Genomic DNA, 20915 nt, shown 5'->3' with positions numbered 1-20915 from the left:
GATTCATGTATGTTGCTAACATCACAATGGAAAGGCAGTAAACATTTGGGGATATAAGTAAAGTGTCAAACCTTCTCTCCTTTTCCACTGGTAGTGCATAATTATGTCTTGCAATCTTTCTGGCCCAGTTACATCTCATCAGTTGCATAATTGTCTCTGAGCCAAACATATATTAGTTCACATTTGTTAATGTTTTAAATTATTTACTAGTCAATGACTTATACCTAGTCCAGTTCATCCCTCCCCCCATCACCACCACCAAAGGCAGGTTCTTCACTTGGAAAGACTATCAAGACTCAATATTTGTAGCAGTTTCTGCTGCTTTACATGGGTATCCATTTTGCAGAGTCTAGGCACGTTTCTGTTTATTTAGTCAGGCCTTTTGAATCAGTGCCAAACCTGTTTGTTTGACATTCACTCTGTGTTTACTATTTCTTCCAGTGTTTTCACTGCACTGGACAATTTAATCAGCTTTTTGTCCAAAAACAACTGGCTGAAACTTCTAGGTCTCACAGCAAATCTGAATAATCACTGAGGATGGAATTTTGCTATTAAAAAAAAAAGACTATAGTGGGAGAGCAGATGTTTGGGTCTTAGAGTGTTGCTCTGAATATTCAGTGGTGCAGCAAAGACGAGGCAGTGGAACCATAAGTCATATTCCTTACAGATGTTAAGTATATAAAAAAAAGTTTTTCCCATGGAAATAATCCAGTAAAGTATGTCTGGATTTTTGCATTTTGAACACAGTTTTCTTCACTAATATCCAGGAGTCTATACAAAATTATGTACATGCCCAAGTGTTATGAGCTTCCTGAGGCAGCTCACCTATAGGACTGCCCACTCTGCCTGTCAGTGCCAGCAGCCACCAGATTACTAATGGTGGTACTGAGGTCTGGGTCCAGTCACTGGTTACCACTCGATCCTTTGTTATTACACTAGTGTTACTCTAGCCTGCTCCCTATCACCAATCAGCCCATGCTAGGCCAAATCCATCCATGGTGTGACTCTGTTGAAACTAATTAAATAATATCAAGGATGCATTTGGCTCTCTATAGCCTCTCCTACACAAAACTGCTTTGATCAAGCCTTTCAAACTCAAACCTGCAAGCTTTCTAAATGGCCTGCTTCACCCTTGTATACTTTTCTGCTTAGACACACAGGGTTAAATCCTGCTCTTATTGATAGCAAAATTTCAATGGATCCACTCCATACTTGCACCACTGTAAGCAAGCACAGATTTTCACCCACAGCCTTAAAAGTCAGAATAACATTTTCACAGTGTACTGTAAGATAGTTAGTAGCCAGCAGACATACAAGAGCACATTTTTGTAAGTTAATATCACTACATGTTTCCAAACAATTTCAGCTTTATGAAAGACAATTTCCACTCCCCAAGTCACAATCCAGATCACTTTTACTGGCAACTATCAGCCTGTTTGTTTTACCTTTACTTCACTGGACATAAATTTAATTTCTTGGATTGACCAGCTAAGCTTCAGTCTGAATTCAGCATTGAGTAAGTCAGTCTGCCACCCCCAGAGATGAAAATACAAAGCCGGGAGTCATCCATATGCAGAAGAACTACAGCCCATATTTCTCCATAAACCTAATGGCCTCATCCACCTGTGGTATCAGAGGGAATGACATCATAGAACCTCACATATGATAGGGAGGCTTCAATGAGCAGTTATCCCCTGGGATTTCTCAGAAAGAATGACTCCACTCCATGACAATTCCACTTAGTAACTAACAACACTTCATGGTCAATGGTAGTGAAGGGTAGCTGACAAATCTAGAAGAATCATCAGGGCCATCTGATTTTACTCTATCGCTGGAAAAAAATCACTGACCAACATGACCAGTGTGTTGTCTGTATCTCAGAGAGGCCTAAAGCCAAATCGACGGTGGTCAAGGAGAGCTTTAGGATCCGGATGTAGCTACCATGCTATGGAGTTCTCGGTTTCCTCAAACTCGGACATTTAAGATATAGAGTTCTTCAGCTTTGGGGCTAATAATTACTTTAAATAATTAAAAACTATAATGAGACAAACTCCCCCTGCTGGCTTTTGCCTGACAAGGTGAACATGGATCTATATTACAAGCTGCACCCCAAAGTTCCTCCAGCATTTCAATAAGCACCACTAGCTGAAACGCAACTGACGAGGTTCTGTGTTTATCCTCCCCAGTCTCAGTTCTTCTGCATTGAAGATTATTAGCTCAGTGTAAATATGAATGATTTCTCTCTGCAAAGTATATTGAAAATGCTTCACTGAGAGCAACACTTGACTGCAACCAGATGTAAACCTCACAGATTAATCAGGTTGTACATCACGTGGAACAGTTGGGCTGATTGCCACTTTTGAGATGCTGTGATACAAAGAAACCTTCCTTCGCTACTTGTGCAATTAATAGCATAGAATTTAGAAACTTTTGAAGCTGTAGTGTGTTAAACTCAGAATCAGACTTCAGTGACCAGTGTGCTAGCACCTTCCTGCCGCCTGTCACTGGCTATCAGCATATTATCAAAACTGACAAGGATAAAGTCTGGGATGAGAACATTTAGGAGACATTGTTTCAATAGTCATGGATAGAGCACAATAGCCCCATTCTACTAGGCTTTAAATAAAGAGGTTGGTTGGCAGACCAGTGTACTTCCCCATTCATCTGTAACTGAAGAGAATAGCTTCTGAGGAAGGATCAATAAAATAGGTTTTTCACTCCAGCAAATAAGGTCTATGGTGGTTTACACATTGTCCTGTATATACAGTGTGATCTTGATGGTATGAGGATTAATGGTCAGATTTCACACCTTATTGCAAATGCAGGGAAATGATCTTACAAAAGGGTGAAATGTTATTCATAGTTAAGGCTGAATCTACCCTGTCTCCTGCCCCTGACTTTTGATTACATCAGTACAAGGGTTCTAAAAATTCTATAACAAACATATATATATATATACACATCACTGAGGCTGTGGCAGTTTCCATGGTAGCAGAGTTTCCTACCAATTTTGTTTAAATTTGAGGCCCCTACTAACCTCCCTCTACCTGGTTCCTCCCTGCACTCTCCTTTGTGTACGTGTGCGCAAACACACACCCCTCTCTTCAAGCCATTATGGGATAGTCAAACAAAAACAACAAAGACTCAAATCCTATAATTTAACCTGCTCTTGCAAATATACGCCCGAATGGAACCCTAAGGAAGTCAGTGGAGTTCCACATAGGCATAGCAGTCTGTCAGTGTGGAACAGATTGTGGGATTGGGGTATAATTCCAATAAATTATAAAGTAGAAGGTTACACTCATGAAGGATCCTCATTGTTAAAATTCATGCTGGTTATCTGCAGTTCTAACATTATTGAACACATACTGGTGTCTCATTTGCCCTTCAGAATATCTTCTCTTTATTTGCATGTTATAAGTGTCAAGCTGATAGCCTTATAATTTCCTGAGCATTCTTGTTCTTTCCCTTTCTCTGAATAGTGTCTCAGACATGCTTGCCTCCAGATTTTCTCTGTAACCCTTTCAGTCCTTTAAAAAAAAAAAAAAGATTCTCAACAAAGATTGTCATTTGCATGCAAATTACGGCTATGTTCTTTTAACACTCAGGGATAAATCCCTTATTGTAGTGGGCATTTATTGATTATAATTTTAACATAAGCTTGTCTTATTAAACGACTTTCCTTGCTGAATCTGTACAGGATAATGCATACATAGCCTGTGTCATTTTTAGTATTTAGTGGCTTAGAGTCCCTTGTAAATACATTTATGAAATATTCATTTGGACTTCAGCTATGTTATTATCCTCTCTGATTTCAATTCCAATTGTCTTCTGAATGTTCTAAAAACTTTTTCCCTGATAACTGAGCTCTTCTTTTTCACAGTACTGGGAGTTGGGGGGGGGGGGGGGGTTTCCATTTCAGAAATTTTTTTTCTAGTTTTTCCTTTTTGGCATCATCTGAGACTCAGAGAAGTTAGTCAGTGAAAGGCCTGCTAGATCATCTAATCCCTGCCCCTGCCCTTGTAGAATTGTTCATTAGGATACATCGCCTTGTGCTTTGTCTAGTCTGATTATACATATCCCAAGTAATGAGGTTTTGTCACTCCCCACTATTCCACAGCCTGTGTTACTAATCACATTACACCTAGTAACACCATAAATAGTTTCTCTCCCTGTGTAAGACAAAAACTCACTGAGTGGTACTAAAGGGAGAGGGTAAGGAGTGCAAGGAACCTCTTGCCCTAATTAGTGTACTAACAAGGCAAGATACCAACTCTGTACTCCCCGGAGCACTGGCTGTGGAGCAGACGTCCACTTCTGACACTCTTCACTCCCAAAGGCATACTATCTGTGGTTTGGGGGCCTGGCCAGGTCTCTGTGTGCTTATGCTATGCACTGTAACATATGGCATAGCAAAGAGCAGGTACTAAGGGTGAATGTACACTGCTCTCTTTTGAGGAAGGATGATTCCCCACCACACTATACTGTGTGTCTCTCACTTTAAGAGCAAGGGTTTGCCTTTGGTGTTTATATTTTTCGGTTTAAACATCTGTAGATTGCCAGCATGTCTTTCGCCATTCCACCAACCCCACACATCGTGCCTTAGCCAATCTATACAAATCTTTTAATCTTTCTTTATAAGGCAAACCCACCAGCCCCCAAACTACTTTAGTTGCTGTGACAATGCTATAAATTTGCCAATTTATTTCCAGTGGTGGACAGAAGGCAACAAGTTCCAGGCATTGTTTAGAGAAGCATAAGGATGGGAACCATTATTCAGAAATGTCACCTATCTCCCCCACTGCCTACCAGAGCTGCTTATAACAACTCTCATTGTTTGCAAGTGCATATAATTTTATATCTAAGAATCTGGTATCATGAGCTCCAGAAGTTTCAACTGTGGCTTCAGGTCTGAACTAGCTTTATTCCATACAAATCAAATCCGTTTATGCATATTTATATACCTAGGACAAACAAACAGTTTTCCATGAAAGCTTGAACATGCTCAGCACTTTTGAAAATCTCACGTGAATGTCTAAATATGGATTTGTGGAGCCTAACTCTAAGTACTAATCTTTAAAACTCTTGGCACTAGACTCTCCAGAATAACAGGTTGGAATTCCAGAAGTATTTACTTTGCCCTTTGACTTTGAGGTAAATACACTTGACTTTCACAGTGTCCTGTGCTGTAAACTTTAGGATGAGATCTTAAAGTGCACTAACTCTGAGATTTGACTATAAAAAAAATGGAGTATCTCACTAAGCTACTATGATGAAGGGGATGGTATTACAACCTAGATAGAGGGATATTTTTATTTTACTTCTAGTTGATAGTGTGTGGTTAATGACTTCCATAGGCCTCTGCCAGACAGAACCATGAAAATACACTTAAAAGTATCCACCAGTTGATTCAAGTCTGATTGGTTTGAAAGCCATTCAGCTCCATTCCCAGTAACTGCTGTGCTAGGACAGAACATTTTGGCAATATTTGATAGGAAGTTTAACTCCTGAGATCTAATTAAAATAACAACATGACATGTGTGTTCTTCTTGGAGTGGTTCCTTATGAAGTGGTTGTTTTCTTCTTTCCTTGCCAAAACAATGTCATAGGAGCACAAGCTGCTAACTAGGATGGGAAACAGGCTAGAAATCAGGTAATTCTTTCTTTAAACAAAGAAGAACAGATTGTTTTATTAGTTGAATATATTTAAATAGGTTGTACTATAAGTGAAGTGATGTGCACTTATAACTTAGTACCAACAATGCTTTTCTAATTTGACTTACATTTTAAATTTAGAATGGGTTGCAAGTAGTTGTTTCTGCAAAAGCAGGAAATTTGTCCTTAAGTCCTGGTTTCCAAAATTATACAGTATGCAATTCGGTAAATTGTACAATCTTGTTGTTTTTCCCCTTGTGATATCCTATCCCGGGGGATTGTATATTTTAAAAGATCCTTTTTTGACTTGAGATGGAAGAATGTTAAAGCTGCTATTTTTCCTTCTATTGGAACAAGAGAAAAATCATTTTTGGCACAAATTTGACCCCAACCATCACTGTCGGCAATGTATTCCGGATTTGAAAATTAGGTCTTACATTTATCCATTTCCCCACTGTGCTGTAATAATTGTTCCCTTGGCACGGACCTCTCTTCCCCCATCATTATTGTAGGATTAGGAGAAAAAGATGATGAGAAATACAAAAGAAAATACATGTGAAAAATCCTGTGATAAAGAATTCTTAATCCCAGAAGACATTTAGAAATCCCCCCTTCCTCCCACCAGAATTCAGAAGTTGGATCAAAATTCACTTTGTTACAGCCTGGGGTCAGGGGGAAGAATAGCCAGAGTATTCCTAATCTAATTATGATTCTTACGACAAGGATATTTTTAACTAACTTGATCTTTTATTGTATTTGTAGCTCTTTGTGAGAAGACGTGTCTATTTGGAAGCAGGTGTATAAGACCAAATGTATGTGCCTGTAGAAGTGGATATACTGGTTTAACCTGTAGAAAGAAGGTAACATGCAAATTCAAAAATACTGAATTCTCCTAGTCAGATGGGGGGGGGGGACGAATTCAGTCTAACTGAAGTATTTTACATAGTTTTATGAGAAAACGTTCATTTATAGCTTTAACTTTATGAAAGAGGTGAATAAAGTTATTAAAATATTTTAAAGAAAGCTTGATTTTTATATTCAAAAGCTGGGGAAAAATCAAGATATTTTCAACTGCTAAATAATGTACACTGAGAAAATATAATCATCTATTCATATATACAGTATTCTGTACTAAAAAATCAGATTTTAACCTCAGAATTACCATTAACTGTGCATTTTGACAGTTACATTCTCATACTAAAAGACAGCTTCTATTTTGGCATTAAAATCAGAAGCTACAGATAACATGAATGAGGTTCATTGTAATTTTCTAGGTACATAAAATCTATTCAACTGGTCAGCTGTGGTTTAGGAGAATATGCTGTGCATTTTCTAAAATGCTTTATTTCATATTCTACTTTGACTTTTCCATCAATTGTCTGCATGTGTTTATATTCAAAGAGATTTCTGGTAGCACAGCAAGAGATGCCCTTTTTGGTGTATCAAACCAGGATCATCAGGTTTGTTTCAGAACATCACTATAGTTCATGAATGTCCAGTACGATATGCCACTTCACAAAGTGGAACTTTGTTGCAAATCATAGTCAAGAACAATAAAATACTGTTCATGCATTTTTCATATGAGTGAACCACAGCACAATAAGTGTGGGAAGAAAGAGAAGCTACTATAATTGTTTCCATACTGTACATGGTTACAAGAACCAGGCCATCTACAATACCTCTAAGCCCTATGGGGATCCTCAATAATGCAGGAGAACCCAAAAAAGGAGACATACACATACCCCTTTTTAAATTTGAGAGACAGTCTTGAGTTTCATGATCCATTCTGCAAGAATATATAATTAGACTCAGACTTTAAGATTAGAAGGGACCATCATGATTATCTAGTCTGACCTCCTGAACACGGCAGGCCACAGAACCTCACCCATCCACTCCTGTAATAGACCCCAACCTCTGGCTGAGTTACTGACGTCTTCAAATCATGGTTTAAAGACTTAAAGTTAAAGAGAATCCACCATTTACCCTAATGTAAACCTGCAAGTGACCCGTGCCCCATGCTGCAGAGGAAGATGAAAACCACCAATTTCTCTGCCAATTGTTGCACTATGACGATGCATTGTTCTGGTCAGAAGATGGAAATGTTGTAAATGAAAGGGGCTTAAGTGGCTTTTCTCCACCCTTATTATCGAATAGCCTCATTACAGCCCAGCATCCTAAAGTCAGTGCTAATAATGTCTGGTTCATTGGAGTCTGGTTTCAGAGCATATGTCAGGAAACCAAAATAGTCAAAACCCAAATAGACCCTTTCCTCCAATATCCAACTTTATTAGAATTGTTAGTAATAAACTTGTTTATTAGCATAGGCGGGAAGAAATGTTGCACACCCATATACAGAGCCTTGTGCTTTGCTACATTTTCATTTTTGACTTTTGGATAACAGAAACAATACAATAGTGGTGGCATACAAAATCTTGATTAAATTGCTACTGGACAGCCTCTTCACACAGCACTAGCTGCATGACGAGGCTCCTGGTAATTACACATCTGCATCTAACTAGGGTGACCAGATGTACTGATTTTATAGGGACAGTCCCAATTTTTGGGTCTTTTTCTTATATAGGCTATTACCCCCCACCCCCATCCTGATTTTTCACATTTGCTGTCTGGTCACCCTACATCTAACTGAGTCTCTGCTTATCTCTCTCTTTGTGCCTAGTACAGGAGAATGAATAAGAAATGTAAGGTAATCACTAGGCAGTCAGTTTAGAAGATTGACTTCCCTCACTTAAAACTAATTGCCAGTCTGATTGTCCATTAGAAGTAGTCTCTCAAAAGGTTAGAACAAATGCTACATTTTAGTAGTTCTTTTCCAGAGCCTGGGTCAGAAGCTGTCTTGAAGATAGAAATAGGGTGCAAGAGGAGAGACATCTCTGTAGAATAATTGGTCGGAGATGCTCCTTTCCACAAGCAAAAGGAATCTTAGGAGACTCTTATTTAGACAGTGCATTTGGAAGACTAGGATAGTCTACATTTCTCAGACCACACAGTGCTCTCTTTCTCCATGGTATTCTTAGCTACAGCTCCCTCTTGTGCTGTCAGCATTCCTAAAGAATCATCTACACTTCATGAAATTTAGCATATTATGTTGCCAAGTGAATTGCAATTCATTTTTCTGACATTTTTGGTTTACTTTGTTTTGGAGTTCTGTTAAAAGCAACTTGCCAAAAGCATTCCTGAAGGAATAATGAATTTGCTAGCACAATTATCACTCTTATACCTTTTTGTATATTTTCAATTTGAATCTTGCAAATAGTCAATGCAGATAATTTAGCATGACCACAAGTGTTCCTGCTAGCTTTTAAAAATAAAGCAGCCATCGGGATAGGCTTGATTATGGGTAGCAGAGGTGATCCCAACAAAATAATCAAAGTAGAGATCCTTGCAGTTAGCACCACACTTTAGCAAAACATAAGAGTAATGGTGAAACAAAAGTAATCCCTAGCCAATCGTACATTGTTACATATGAAAGTTTTACTGAAAAATAGCAGCTTACATTAGCTGTGTCAGATGCCTTATTTGTAGTGTACCTATTGTCTTCCAAATCCTCCCCCTCGTGGTTTTTTTAAATAGGTACATAACCAATCAACAAAAGCTAACCTACTCGATTCTATTTGGCTATAAATGGTACATGACTCCACACTGAGAACTATCTAGCTCCATATTGCAGTTTCCAGTTACCTTCTACTAATGTTTTTATATTAAATTGTACCCGCATGTCCCAAATGCCTATACATTTATTATAAAGGGACATAGATGCTCAGTATTCTAACCCACTGCAGAAAATAATGATAATTAAAAAGACAAGCCTGGAGCCATACTTGAATTCACCTGTAAATCTATATGAATAGCAACTGGCCATTCATTCTCTAAAAATGAATCCAGTGAAAATACAAGAGAACAAGTTTTTGGTATTTTAAACTACTTTGTTGGATTCAGTGAAAAACATACTGAATGTCAATAATATATTTTTTTCAGTTTCTATATATATTTATATAGATATATAGACCCTTATTAAACCCCACTTTCGATGCTTGTAACTGAGTAACTCTGCATTATACACCTGTTGGAGTATATAAGCAAGAAAGGGGATAAAGTAAAGTTTTTTTTAAATGAAATATTCAAAAATACTTGACAAATAAAAAGGAAACAATATATGTGAAAAAAGAAAAGTTTAATGTATGTGCTATTCTATTACAAATATACTGTATGTGCTAGACTATATGCTAGTCAGTTACAAGGGAATTTGTAAGAGTAATTACCCTGCTATTTAAAAACAAGTTACTATAGCAACCTCATCATGTTATCGCGTACATACAGTTGCTCCATAAAGTATATCTGAAGAAATATGCTGTTGAGAGACAAAGTGAAAGCCTATGAAGGACTAGAGGGTGAGGAAGACTGAAATAATTCTCTTTTTAAATTTACGTTTAGGAAGATAGATAATTTTCAAAAGGGTTAATTCTATTCCATCCCTGGACTACTGCCCAACTTCTTCCACAAATGAAGGGATGCATCTTTTCTTATGCTTCTTCCTTAAAGTCTATGTGGGACCAGTATAGCACTACTCATGTGGAAATTGTAATCCATGTGTCTGCCACCTATCAAAAATCACTCCAACCTGGCAGAAGTAAACAGATTTTACTGACATTCTTATTTGAGCTGTTTTGACTTCAGCTGCCATAATCTCACAGAAAGTGCTTCTGATGTGATTGCAAAGATAATTGTGTAATAAGAATACCTAGCACTTTTGCACTCCTTAGGAAATATTCCAACTTCAAGGACATTTTTGCCTAAGGTGTATAGGACCCTTGTAGCATGTTAGACTTAAATATTCCACCTGGATTTATTTTTTAATATCTCACCTTATGTAGTCATCCTATAAGTTCCTGTAAAGTAGTATTTCCCTATAGCTATGGAAATTTCTTCATGCAAGAACTAAATCCCACTCCAATTAAAGATAGGCCGAGGGTGAAAATATTCTTTGGACAGGCAGAGTAAAACAACTAGTGACCAGGCTCCCAGCTCTATGGAGAATGGCTCTCTTGTGTGGCGTGGGCAGGTTCCCATGCTGGTGTATATGCAGGAGGAGCCCACTCTGTCTGGCAGAGGATTAGAGGGTCAAGCTCTGCTCTCTGGCATGTGCAGAGTGAGCCTGCCCCGCATTGTCTGTTACTATGGAGCTTGACTCTCAAAAGTGGGGCCTGTGTCTTCGAACATGAGCTCCCAGTATGAATTCAGGGATGTTTTCAGGAAGGAGGCAGGCAGCAGGGCCTCCTTTTCCATGAGGCTGGGCCAAGCAGGCTCTCCATGCAGCCCATTGGCTCTTGTAAGAGCCTGGCACAGCGTCACGTGCAAGTGGGTCTTCCCTCTTCCTGCCCCACCCACTTCCTGGCCCTGGAGATGCCAGACATGGGGCATTCGCCTGCTGAGCTGGGCTGGTAGACTTGGGAAGACTGAGTCCCCTCTAGCCCTAGCCACCCACTACCTATGCAACTAAACCTACCTAAATTCAAGCAGACACTTGTGGATATCATCTTTCCTGTAATTTAAAACAAAAAGCATACCATGCACTATTCATAAATAAACCACTGCAAACCAATATCACTATTGGAACCTAAGGAACAGTATTTTAGAATCAAACATGGATATGATGCTAATATCAAGGTTAACATGATCAAACAGAGATACAGCAAGATGAAAGAGCACCTTTCCTCCTGTCCTGAGTAATAAATTAATGTCAAAATCTTTATGTGCTATGTAACGTGGACTTCCATAAAACTGTCCTTTCAAAATGGGTACTTGAATGTATGCATTAGCATAAAATAAAGCTTTTCACATTATCTATTATCTTGTTTGGGGATCAAGAATATTCACTCAAGTATACTTAAACTAAGATGCTATTCACTGATATCCCGTTTTCACACTGCAGAGGTTAAGTGCCCTGAAACACCTATGGGCAAGGAGCCAACAATCTCCATGCATTATATGGAAATAGCACAGTGGTTTTGTAGACACACCTGCTTTAGAAGAAAGAAATTGAATTCCAACTCCATAACTGTCAAGTGCCACTGCAAATAATAGAGCCTAAGCCGAACCATTTTAGCAATATAGCTATTTTCCTATTGAAGTGATGGAGAAGAAATCAGCCTCAGCTAGATGATATCACTTTATGTGCATGCTTTGGAAACAGTTCCGTTCATCACTTCATTGCTTAATTCCTTTCAGAATCATGTTCTTCATTACTTGTGTATTACTAAGTTTAATAAACACTTTCGCTGCTTGGGTCAAATTGTGAAAAATGTGGATAGTGGGTTTGCCATAATTACATAAAAAATTCTGAAGGAAATAAGGCAGCTACAACAAATCATTTGGACATTTTCATATTAAACTTGTTTCGTGACACCACATGCACAAGGCTGTTTCTTACATAGTCTCTTAAGCAGATGAATACTCATTTCTGTTTTGCAGATCCCAATAGAATGAAGATAACATAACAGAAGGACAATGAAGACAATCACTTGGATGCTAGTAATCTGGCACTGTGCACGTTTTTCTTTTGGGCTGGCTGAAGATGCAGTGTGAAGAAATTGCTAATGCTCTCCCTCCTGCCTCATATAGTCGTGATGAGGAATAATGGATTCCAGAGCATACACCAAGAGATTTACTTACTTTTGCAAAGTTATGTGCTGTGGCAATGCTCAAATCCATATTTCTATAGCTGTAGTGTCACTACCTTAAGTACTTGCTTCCTACAAGAGCCAAATTTTATAATGAAATGTGGATCATTATAGAAAAGACACTTTACTTTGTGTTATTTTGTTGTTGTTAAAGTTTGGAAGTAATCAGTTGCCTCATTCTTTTTATATTTTTAAATCAGATTGTTTATTCACTTTTCTGAGAAGAATGAATAATTTAGAGATTGCTTTTACTGAAAAAATGTTATAAACATGAGTACAGGAGAGGTCATAGTAATGTTGAATTGCTTTCCTGAACTAGCTCCAGATTGTAATATCACCTAGATAAACATGGCTAACTGGGGGCTTGCTAAGCAAAGGAGTGGGTAACTGCCCAATGATTGCCAAAAAAGTGCCAGCATCTATTTGAGATATTGGACTTTGTTTCCCACTGTTCTCAGAATAGACAGTAACTTTGTAGTATCTGTTGGAATGTTGATTTTTAGACTTCACTAGACTCCCCTCCCCAACCTTAAAATTTCCCAAATTTTCTCCACCAGTGAAGCTCCTCCAGCAGTAGATGTGCTAATATAGATAAGGCTCCAGGTACCCACTGCTAATTTAGAAGCATTTAGATACCTAAAGATGCAGATAGGCAACTAATGGGATTTTCTAAAGCACCCAAGGAGTTAGATGCTGAAAATCCTACTAGGAACCTAAATACCTTCAAAGGGTATTTAAAATACCTTTAAAAATACCTCCAGTGCTGTGCCATCAAATGGAATTAGACAACAAAGTGGTTAAAATGCCAACAGCTGCCTGTAGCTCTCTCTATTTTAGCATTGCCAACATTACTAACACTGGTGGAAGCAACAGCCAGAAACAAGGACACAGATGCTCAGGCTATATGTTCGCTTGCAAAAATAGTTAACAAATGTTAACTATGACAGTCTCAGGTACTGCACAATAACTCTGAGGATGAAATTGGGATACCCCACACTCGCTCTTCAAGTCTTGGTAGAATAATCAGATATACTGTTGAACAGGATCTAGGTGCTTGACAAAGTTGTACATGGGAATTTTGGTGTTGCCTTCTTCACTTAATAGTGACTTTAATGGTTGTACTCATCTGAGAAAATCCTTTGATCCCTTCGTTTTTCTTGCAGCAGTAAATAGATCTGATCTGTGGGTATTTTACATAAAAAAAACACTGAAGATTTGATTTAGAATTTTTACATAAAAAACAAGACTTAACTGTAATCTTGTAAAATTTAAAATATAGATTGTGTTGTCCTCCAACATTTCAGACTAGATGTTTCCTGCTTGGAAATGCTGCTGGCATTGTAACCCCGCAGAAAGATTCTCCCCCACTGGCCAGTTACTTAGGGGTAGCATATATTTGTTTCTTTCTACACCAACTATTGTATATAAACAAGCGCATTTAAACATACCCATACTCGTTTTTTCAAATAAATTGTCTTTATTCCTTACCTTTCTACAATATTTGTATTCAGTTATTATGAACTACTGATGTAAACAGTTTTGCATGGGGAATGCAAAAGATGACTAAACTGACACGAGCATTAAAAGTTTTCTATTAGATAGACAGAGATGAATAATGATGTTAGACTCACTAACAGTCTGCACCATTAATGGAGGTATTAAAAAAGGCGGCGGGGTGGGGGTGGGGAGAATCTTAGCTCCATGGTGAGCTAGGTTCATAGTTAGGTGTTGCTAATCTCAGATTAAGCTTTGAGAGTTCACTTCAACAGTTCCAGGAAGACATTAATACTAAGGCAGAATGTTGGCACCAGAGGGTATCTACAAGTTTAAACTGAGGGTGGCAATTATGCCTTTTTTTCAACTATCGCCCTAATCAATAAGAGAAGGATTTCCATTACCTTGCCTCCATAATACCTATGATAGACAGTGCTAATGAACCGAAAGTCCTTGCCAAGATTGGATTTGGCAATTTAAAACAGATTGCAATGCCTCAGTGCATCTCAATGCATTTTTAGAAAAGGCTACTTAAGACCATGTACATCTTCATTTATCTTCAGAATAGTAGAAATTGAGCAGTTAGCAGAACGTCTTTGCATCTCCAGCAACAGCTTGTGCAGAATCATGAAGCACATACAATTGTTGGTAGTAGCACAGCCCACCCAGTTCATTAACTAGCTCTTTCACCACTTAACCATCGGTAATCTATACATCAGCTCAGCCTAACAGTCTATACATTTTTCATTTCAAAATCATTGACACATGGTGTTTCTGAAAGGAAATATGCTCCCCAGAACAGCAGTTGACTGAAACTGACATGATTCTTATCAATTTCACTGCCAGTGACCACTGAACAGCAGCCATGAAACTGACAAGCAGTTCAATATCACAGCTGCCTTAGCTTCCAGGGTATATGGTTCAGGGGCAGCACAGCCCTGCAGACTGCTAGGGACCCAAGGGCTTCCAGACTCTCTGGCCAGATAGGTAGCTAAGCTGCTCAACCCTCCAGTCCATCTCCCTGCCAATGCAGGATCTTACTATTCCAAACCTTATTCCAAACATATACACCACTCTGTGCTTATTGTCATCCCTGGCTTTACTGTGTCCAGATTAGACTATAAGTAATGCAAGGCAGGGACAGGCACTGTATAAATAACTTATTTTTTAGCATATCATCTTGATGCCTTCCAGTACTTTGCATGTTGTGGAGACTTACTTCAAAATCATTTTAAAACCACAGTACATAAAGTCCAAATAAAATAAATTGTTCATAACTGTCTTGTGTGGGAGTAATTAAAACAAATAGTAGAACCATTAGTTAGTTGCTTTTTACTCATCATTAATCGTCTTTCAGTGTGCTTCATTAGGAGTTCAAATTCACTCTCAAACCCTCTATATCCATTTATCTGGATGTCTCAACTCTTCAGACCCCTAGCTAGTTTCCCTATAACTTCTCAATATTGTAGTCTTAAAAAAAAATTAAAATCCAATTTTTGGGGGAAGAGGGGTAGCAGTAAGAGATAGAGGAGTTAATCTTCTTTATCCCATGTCTCTATCATTATTCTTAACTAAAACTTTAAAATAGTTTCTCAGACACACACACACACGTCCAAACTATTTTTGTCTTAGAAACAAATTAATTCAGAATCTCTGAGAAAAGAAATATTCAATAGGGGAGAAAAATAAAGCAAAATCTTAGTGGAGAAATATGATCATACTAACTGGTATATCAGAAGGAAAGAGTATCACTATTACCTACCATTTATATTTTAGCCTTTTTAGAATTAAGAAATTCAATAAGTATTGAAATAAGCAATTCTACTCCCAGTAGAAAGTGCTAGGAATTCAGATACAGCATTTGAATATTTTAGAATAAACTGATTCATGCTCCTGAAAAGTGCCATATTGAGAGGTTGCAGACAGAATTCCTCTATTTATCCATAGACCAGGTACAGTATGGGCAATGCAATTGGGGACACTGATATTGTCCTAGCAAGACCATCCAGAGTGGTGAGAGGTATAATCCAATCTCCATGCTCATTTTATGCTTGGTCTTTCTGTTGAAAACCTACTCCACATAGAACATTGGAAAGCTAACAGATGATGAATTAAAAATGAGTACAGATTTGGGCTAGTTTCAAACCGATGACCTACTGAAAGGTTCTGTGCCAATACCCTAAGCCACACCACATCCCAAAGTAAAGATGCTTAATTATACACAAGTTATACAGAAAGCTATTTTAGATTTAGATTATTTAGCTACTAACACAGAAAAGCAGGTCTTTCCTTACTAAGTTAATTCTCTATTGGCCTGATCCTGTACCATTATGGTCAATGAATTTTTTGCCATTAATATCAATCGGAGTAGGACCAGGGCCATTATAATACCTATAGTGTGCATAATACAGTATGTACTTTTAAGACTACAACTATACCCTTTGGGATACTAGTTTGAACTCCGTAGTTTTATATGTTGTACAAAGCTATCACTTCCAACATCAGTTATTATTTGTATTGCATTAATACCTAGGAGCGCCAGCCATGGACCAGAACACCATTGTGCAAGGTGCTGTACAAAACACAGAACAAGAAAAACGTTTTCAAAAGAGGCCATTTTTATGTAATAATGTGAAATGAAAAATTTAGACCAGCTCTATTCAATATGTTTAACTCTTGATCCTACGCCGATTGAAGTCAATGAGAGTTTTGCAATTGGTTGCAATGGGACAGGATCAAGCCCTTATTTAGTTTCCTATTGAGGACTTGTATCAATCATTCAAACCATGCATTTCATTAGCACCTTTGCCATAATAATATCATCCCCCAGCAGCTGAACAACTGCTGTGAATAGTTTGCCAGTGTAATCCAGAGAGTTTTGCTCAATTTGCCTTAGCACCTCAGGGGGAAAGAAACATGCCAGTGGGCTGCACTTATTCTCTGCTTTTCTCTCCCCGTGAAGCAGCTTTCAGAATGCATTATCCATGATAGATTTGTCAGATTGTTAGCGCCCTAGAAGTATGTCAGGTGCAAGGCAGATTTGTCATAATAGCATGGTGGAACTAGACTACCTTATACAAAAGCACTGTGTTGCACCTATATTCTATAGTAGGTTTCTGATATTGATAGCTGCATTTTAATGTTAGGAATATACCTGTTATTCCAGACAAGAACATCCATGTATTCATGACCACCAAACTTGATGATTTTAAATCTTATCTAGGAATTAAACCAGGTGCCCTGAAAAAGCTCCTACTAATTCAAAATGCAGCAGCCCATCTGTTTAGCAACACAGATCACTGTCATCACATCACCCTGGAACCCTACTTTCCCCTTTAATGCAGATGCCAGTTCAAAATCTGATCCGCTATTCAAAGCCCTTTGTAGAATTACCGCTTGTTAGCCAAGAGATTGTTTCTCCCTCTGCAGCCATGACCTCCCATCACAGCGACATTACAGGAGCAATCAAATTGTTGCCCAACAGCAGGAGACTCAAGAGTTCAGGAGACAGAACTTTGACAGGCGCAAGACACAGACTTTGGAATTCAGTCCCACAAGAGATAGGAATGACCACAGAATTACCCACTTCCAGAACTCAGTGAAAAACTCACTTAGACTTTGCTATCCCTTCATACTCAACACACCTAAATATAAACCAGCAAACGGACAATACATCTGTGAACTAAACGAGCTATTTCACCTGAGAAGTAGTAAAGAAATTATTATTGCTACTTCTATTTTTAAATACTTACGAGCCTAAAATACAACAATGATGAGGTATAAGTTATCAGATAAATAGATGTGTTTTTGAAGACTGTGGCTATAAGTAGGGCCTTACCAAATTCACGGCCATGAAAAACGTGTCATGGACTGTGAAATCTGGTCTCCCCCCGTGAAATCTGGTCTTTTTTGTGCTTTTACCCTAAACTATACAGATTTTATGGGAGAGACCAGCATTTCTCAGATTGGGGGTCCTGACCCAAAAGGGAGTTGTAGGGGGGTCGCGGTACTGCCACCCTTACTTCTGCGCTGCCTTCAGAGCTGGGTGGCCGGAGATCGGCAGCTGTTGGCTGGATGCCCAGCTCTGAAGGCAGCACTCCTCCAGCAGCAGCGCAGAAATAAGGGTGGCAATATCATACCATGCCATCTTACTTCTGTGCTGCTGCTGGCTGCAGCTCTGCCTTCAGAGCTGGGCTCTCGGCCAGCTGCCGCCACTCTCCAGCTGCCCAGCTTTGAAGGCAGCACCATCAGCAAGGGTAGTAGTACCGCAACCCCCCTCTACAGTAACCTTGCTCCCCCCCACCCCCCACAAACTCATTTTTAGGTCAGGACCACTACAATTACAACATCGTGAAATTTCAGATGTAAATAGCTGAAATCATGAAAGTTACAATTTCTAAACTCTTATGACCATGAAATTGACCAAAATGGACCATGAATCTGGTAGGGCCCTAGCTTTAAAGGTTGTGGTAGAGTGTGTTCGGTTATCTAAATGATGCAACACGTATGGTAAGGGATTCGTCTCAGGCTGGTGTAACATAAATAAGTGGGCTGTATTGGAACAAAAAAAAAGGCGCATAGACAGTGGCCAGTACTGAATATTTTATATACAGTAGGTTGGAAATAGAAACAAAATATTGATTTCTCTTTTTTAAAAAAAGAAGGGAGGGGAGGAAAGAGAGAGAGAGGGGAGGGGGTAATAAAATAAAAAAGAAGCCTTTATCTTTCCTTGCAAACTTTGGTAAATTCTAGTCAGTCCAGTAGCTTCTCTGTGCTGGGAGAGACAACCTGCTAACTGCAGTTTGTCTGTCTGTTAGAAACTCACCTCCAGCCACTGCTGGCAACCCACTCAACCCCTCCTATCTGCCTAGTCTAGTCTAGTATTCTTAAGGTTTTAATATCTTAAATAGCAAACTTTACCAGCCTAGTTGGCATCAGGCTGCCAGTATTTCCTATTTAAAAGCTTCCCTATTGTTTCCCCAAGGACCCTTGGCATTGTCTATGATAGAACCTTATTCTTGTCATCATTTCATTTCCTGTTGGTTTCCTCCTTACAGCTTCCTTTGATTTAAATCTACGCAGCAAGGTAGGATAATACCACACAGGTAAATGAAGGACCACATGCTATTTATGAAAAATACATCTAACTCCCTGATTCTCCACAAAGAGAAAGCATGAGGATGATATGAGGTACTGTGTAGACTGAATCATGAGTTTAAGTGCAAGAATAAACAAATGAACTCTCCCTGGAAGAGAGAATGGACGTTCAACAAGGAAAAATTCTTATGTGCATAAACTGCATAAATATATGATTAAACAATACTGAATATTTAGTTCAGTCTGATCTCACATCATTCTGTAACATCCATTTAGGAAACTTATTTCAACTTCTTGATTTGCACTGGGATTTTTTGTTACTAGGAGACAACTGGAGGTGTTTGTTGCTTCACTTTCTAAACCAAGGTAATTATTTTGGGCCAGATTGGGCTTGCAGTTACCCCAATGTAAATCCAGAGTAACTCCATTGCCTTTAGGGGTGAAGTTTATGATTTACACCAGCTGAGATCACCATTTGCCCTGTTCTAGACCAGGATTTGCATTCCTTTTTCCATGTATTTTTAACTGAACAATACTATTGCTATTGAATTTAACCCATTGTTAGTTTGTATGGTAGAGTATTTTTATTTTGTATAAATCTTGGTGTAATTTTGTAAAGCTAAATAAAATTCCATTAAAAACCTCGGTAAAAAGACTATTTGCTTTCCTTCTCTTCTGCTACAAATAAACTGCTGGTGGAATACAAATTTGAATGGATATTAACCTGGCCCAGTGCACTTATTTTAATGAGCAATCTACAGGTAAGGCCATCTATAATTTAAAGAGACGCTGTCAAGTCAAATTTAACCCCAAATTTAGGTTTTGTAAAAGTTAGGTTTTACAAATCTAAAACTATGCTATTGAAATGTTTGCAAGATTTCTTCTCTTTTTTTAAATTCAAGACCATTTTAAAAAACGTAAAATTCTTACACAGTTTCCAACCCAAACACTGAAGCTCAGAGGGAGGGCATGAAAACATGAAATGGACTAGAAGCCAGCATCAAACAAAAGTGAAACTGATATGCTGTGAATTAAATTACCCAAAATGAGAGAAAACAAACAAGTGGCATGAATAGAGGAAAGTCCGTTAGATTTACAAATCTAAGAAATTATCTGTCAAATCATCTGTCAAACAGGTATTTAAAAAAAATTATTAACACAGCAGTGTCCTTTTAATGCCTCTGAAACGTTACATTGTAAACATGGTCTGTTTAACAGTACTGTTTGCCTTTTTGTTCATCACAACCTCTCAGATATCAAATTGTGAAATGATTATAAGGATATTTTTGGGTACATGATCATATACAGCTCTTAAATGCGTAATGATTGCTCCTTACAGTGTCTCCAGAGCAGTCAAGCCAGCAACTATAATAAACACTAAATCCCCTTAACAACAAAACTGTAATTGATGACATATTTAAGTTGGTGTGAGGACTGAATGTACACACCAATTAATGCATTTATTTGAAAACTGATCATTAAATATACCTAGTGTTTATTCCACATCTGGCTAGCCACGCTTTGGGGTCAAATTCTTTTATTATACCCATGTAAATCCAGACTAAATTCAGTGCAGTTATTCCAGATTTACATTGAGGTAACCAAGAAGAGAAACTGACCCTTGTGTAAAAAGAAAAAAACATTGTGCACGTAACTTTTCGCTTACTTTTAGTTCCTTCCTTTCTTCAACCAAACCTGTCTGTTGAAAAAGCCACCAGAAGCAGAGAAATTCCTCCCATCTCCAGATCAATTCAGACACAAATCAAATTGCAATTTAAAGCGTCCCAGAGATAGGATTGCACGGAGCAATAAGAAGTCCATATTGTTGGACTTCTTAGTATTAGCTGCAATGGAGGACGACACAACAAGGCTCTGATTCTGCATCAGATTGTCTATCGTAGATGCACTACTCAGCTCAGAGCCCCACTAAAGTCAGCAGAGACTCTGCATGGGTGCAGTGGTCCATGCTTC

At 38.4% G+C, this 20915-nt stretch overlaps 1 protein-coding gene across 1 annotated transcript in view; it reads left to right on the top strand.

Moving 5' to 3' along the window:
- The window catches only part of LOC135885737 (von Willebrand factor D and EGF domain-containing protein-like), a 253396-nt gene extending 241188 nt beyond the window's left edge, over window positions 1-12208 (top strand). Inside the window, exons 29-30 of the mRNA XM_065413644.1 lie at window positions 6418-6515; window positions 12145-12208. Coding sequence (XP_065269716.1) covers window positions 6418-6515; window positions 12145-12159 — 113 coding nt within the window. The 3' untranslated portion in view covers window positions 12160-12208. The remainder of the gene's footprint in view (window positions 1-6417; window positions 6516-12144) is intronic.
- Window positions 12209-20915: the final 8707 nt, after the last annotated feature.

This window comes from Emys orbicularis, chromosome 11 (genome assembly GCF_028017835.1).
Source record: "Emys orbicularis isolate rEmyOrb1 chromosome 11, rEmyOrb1.hap1, whole genome shotgun sequence".
NCBI lineage: Eukaryota > Metazoa > Chordata > Testudines > Emydidae > Emys > Emys orbicularis.
This window is presented reverse-complemented; position numbering and strand designations above follow the sequence as displayed.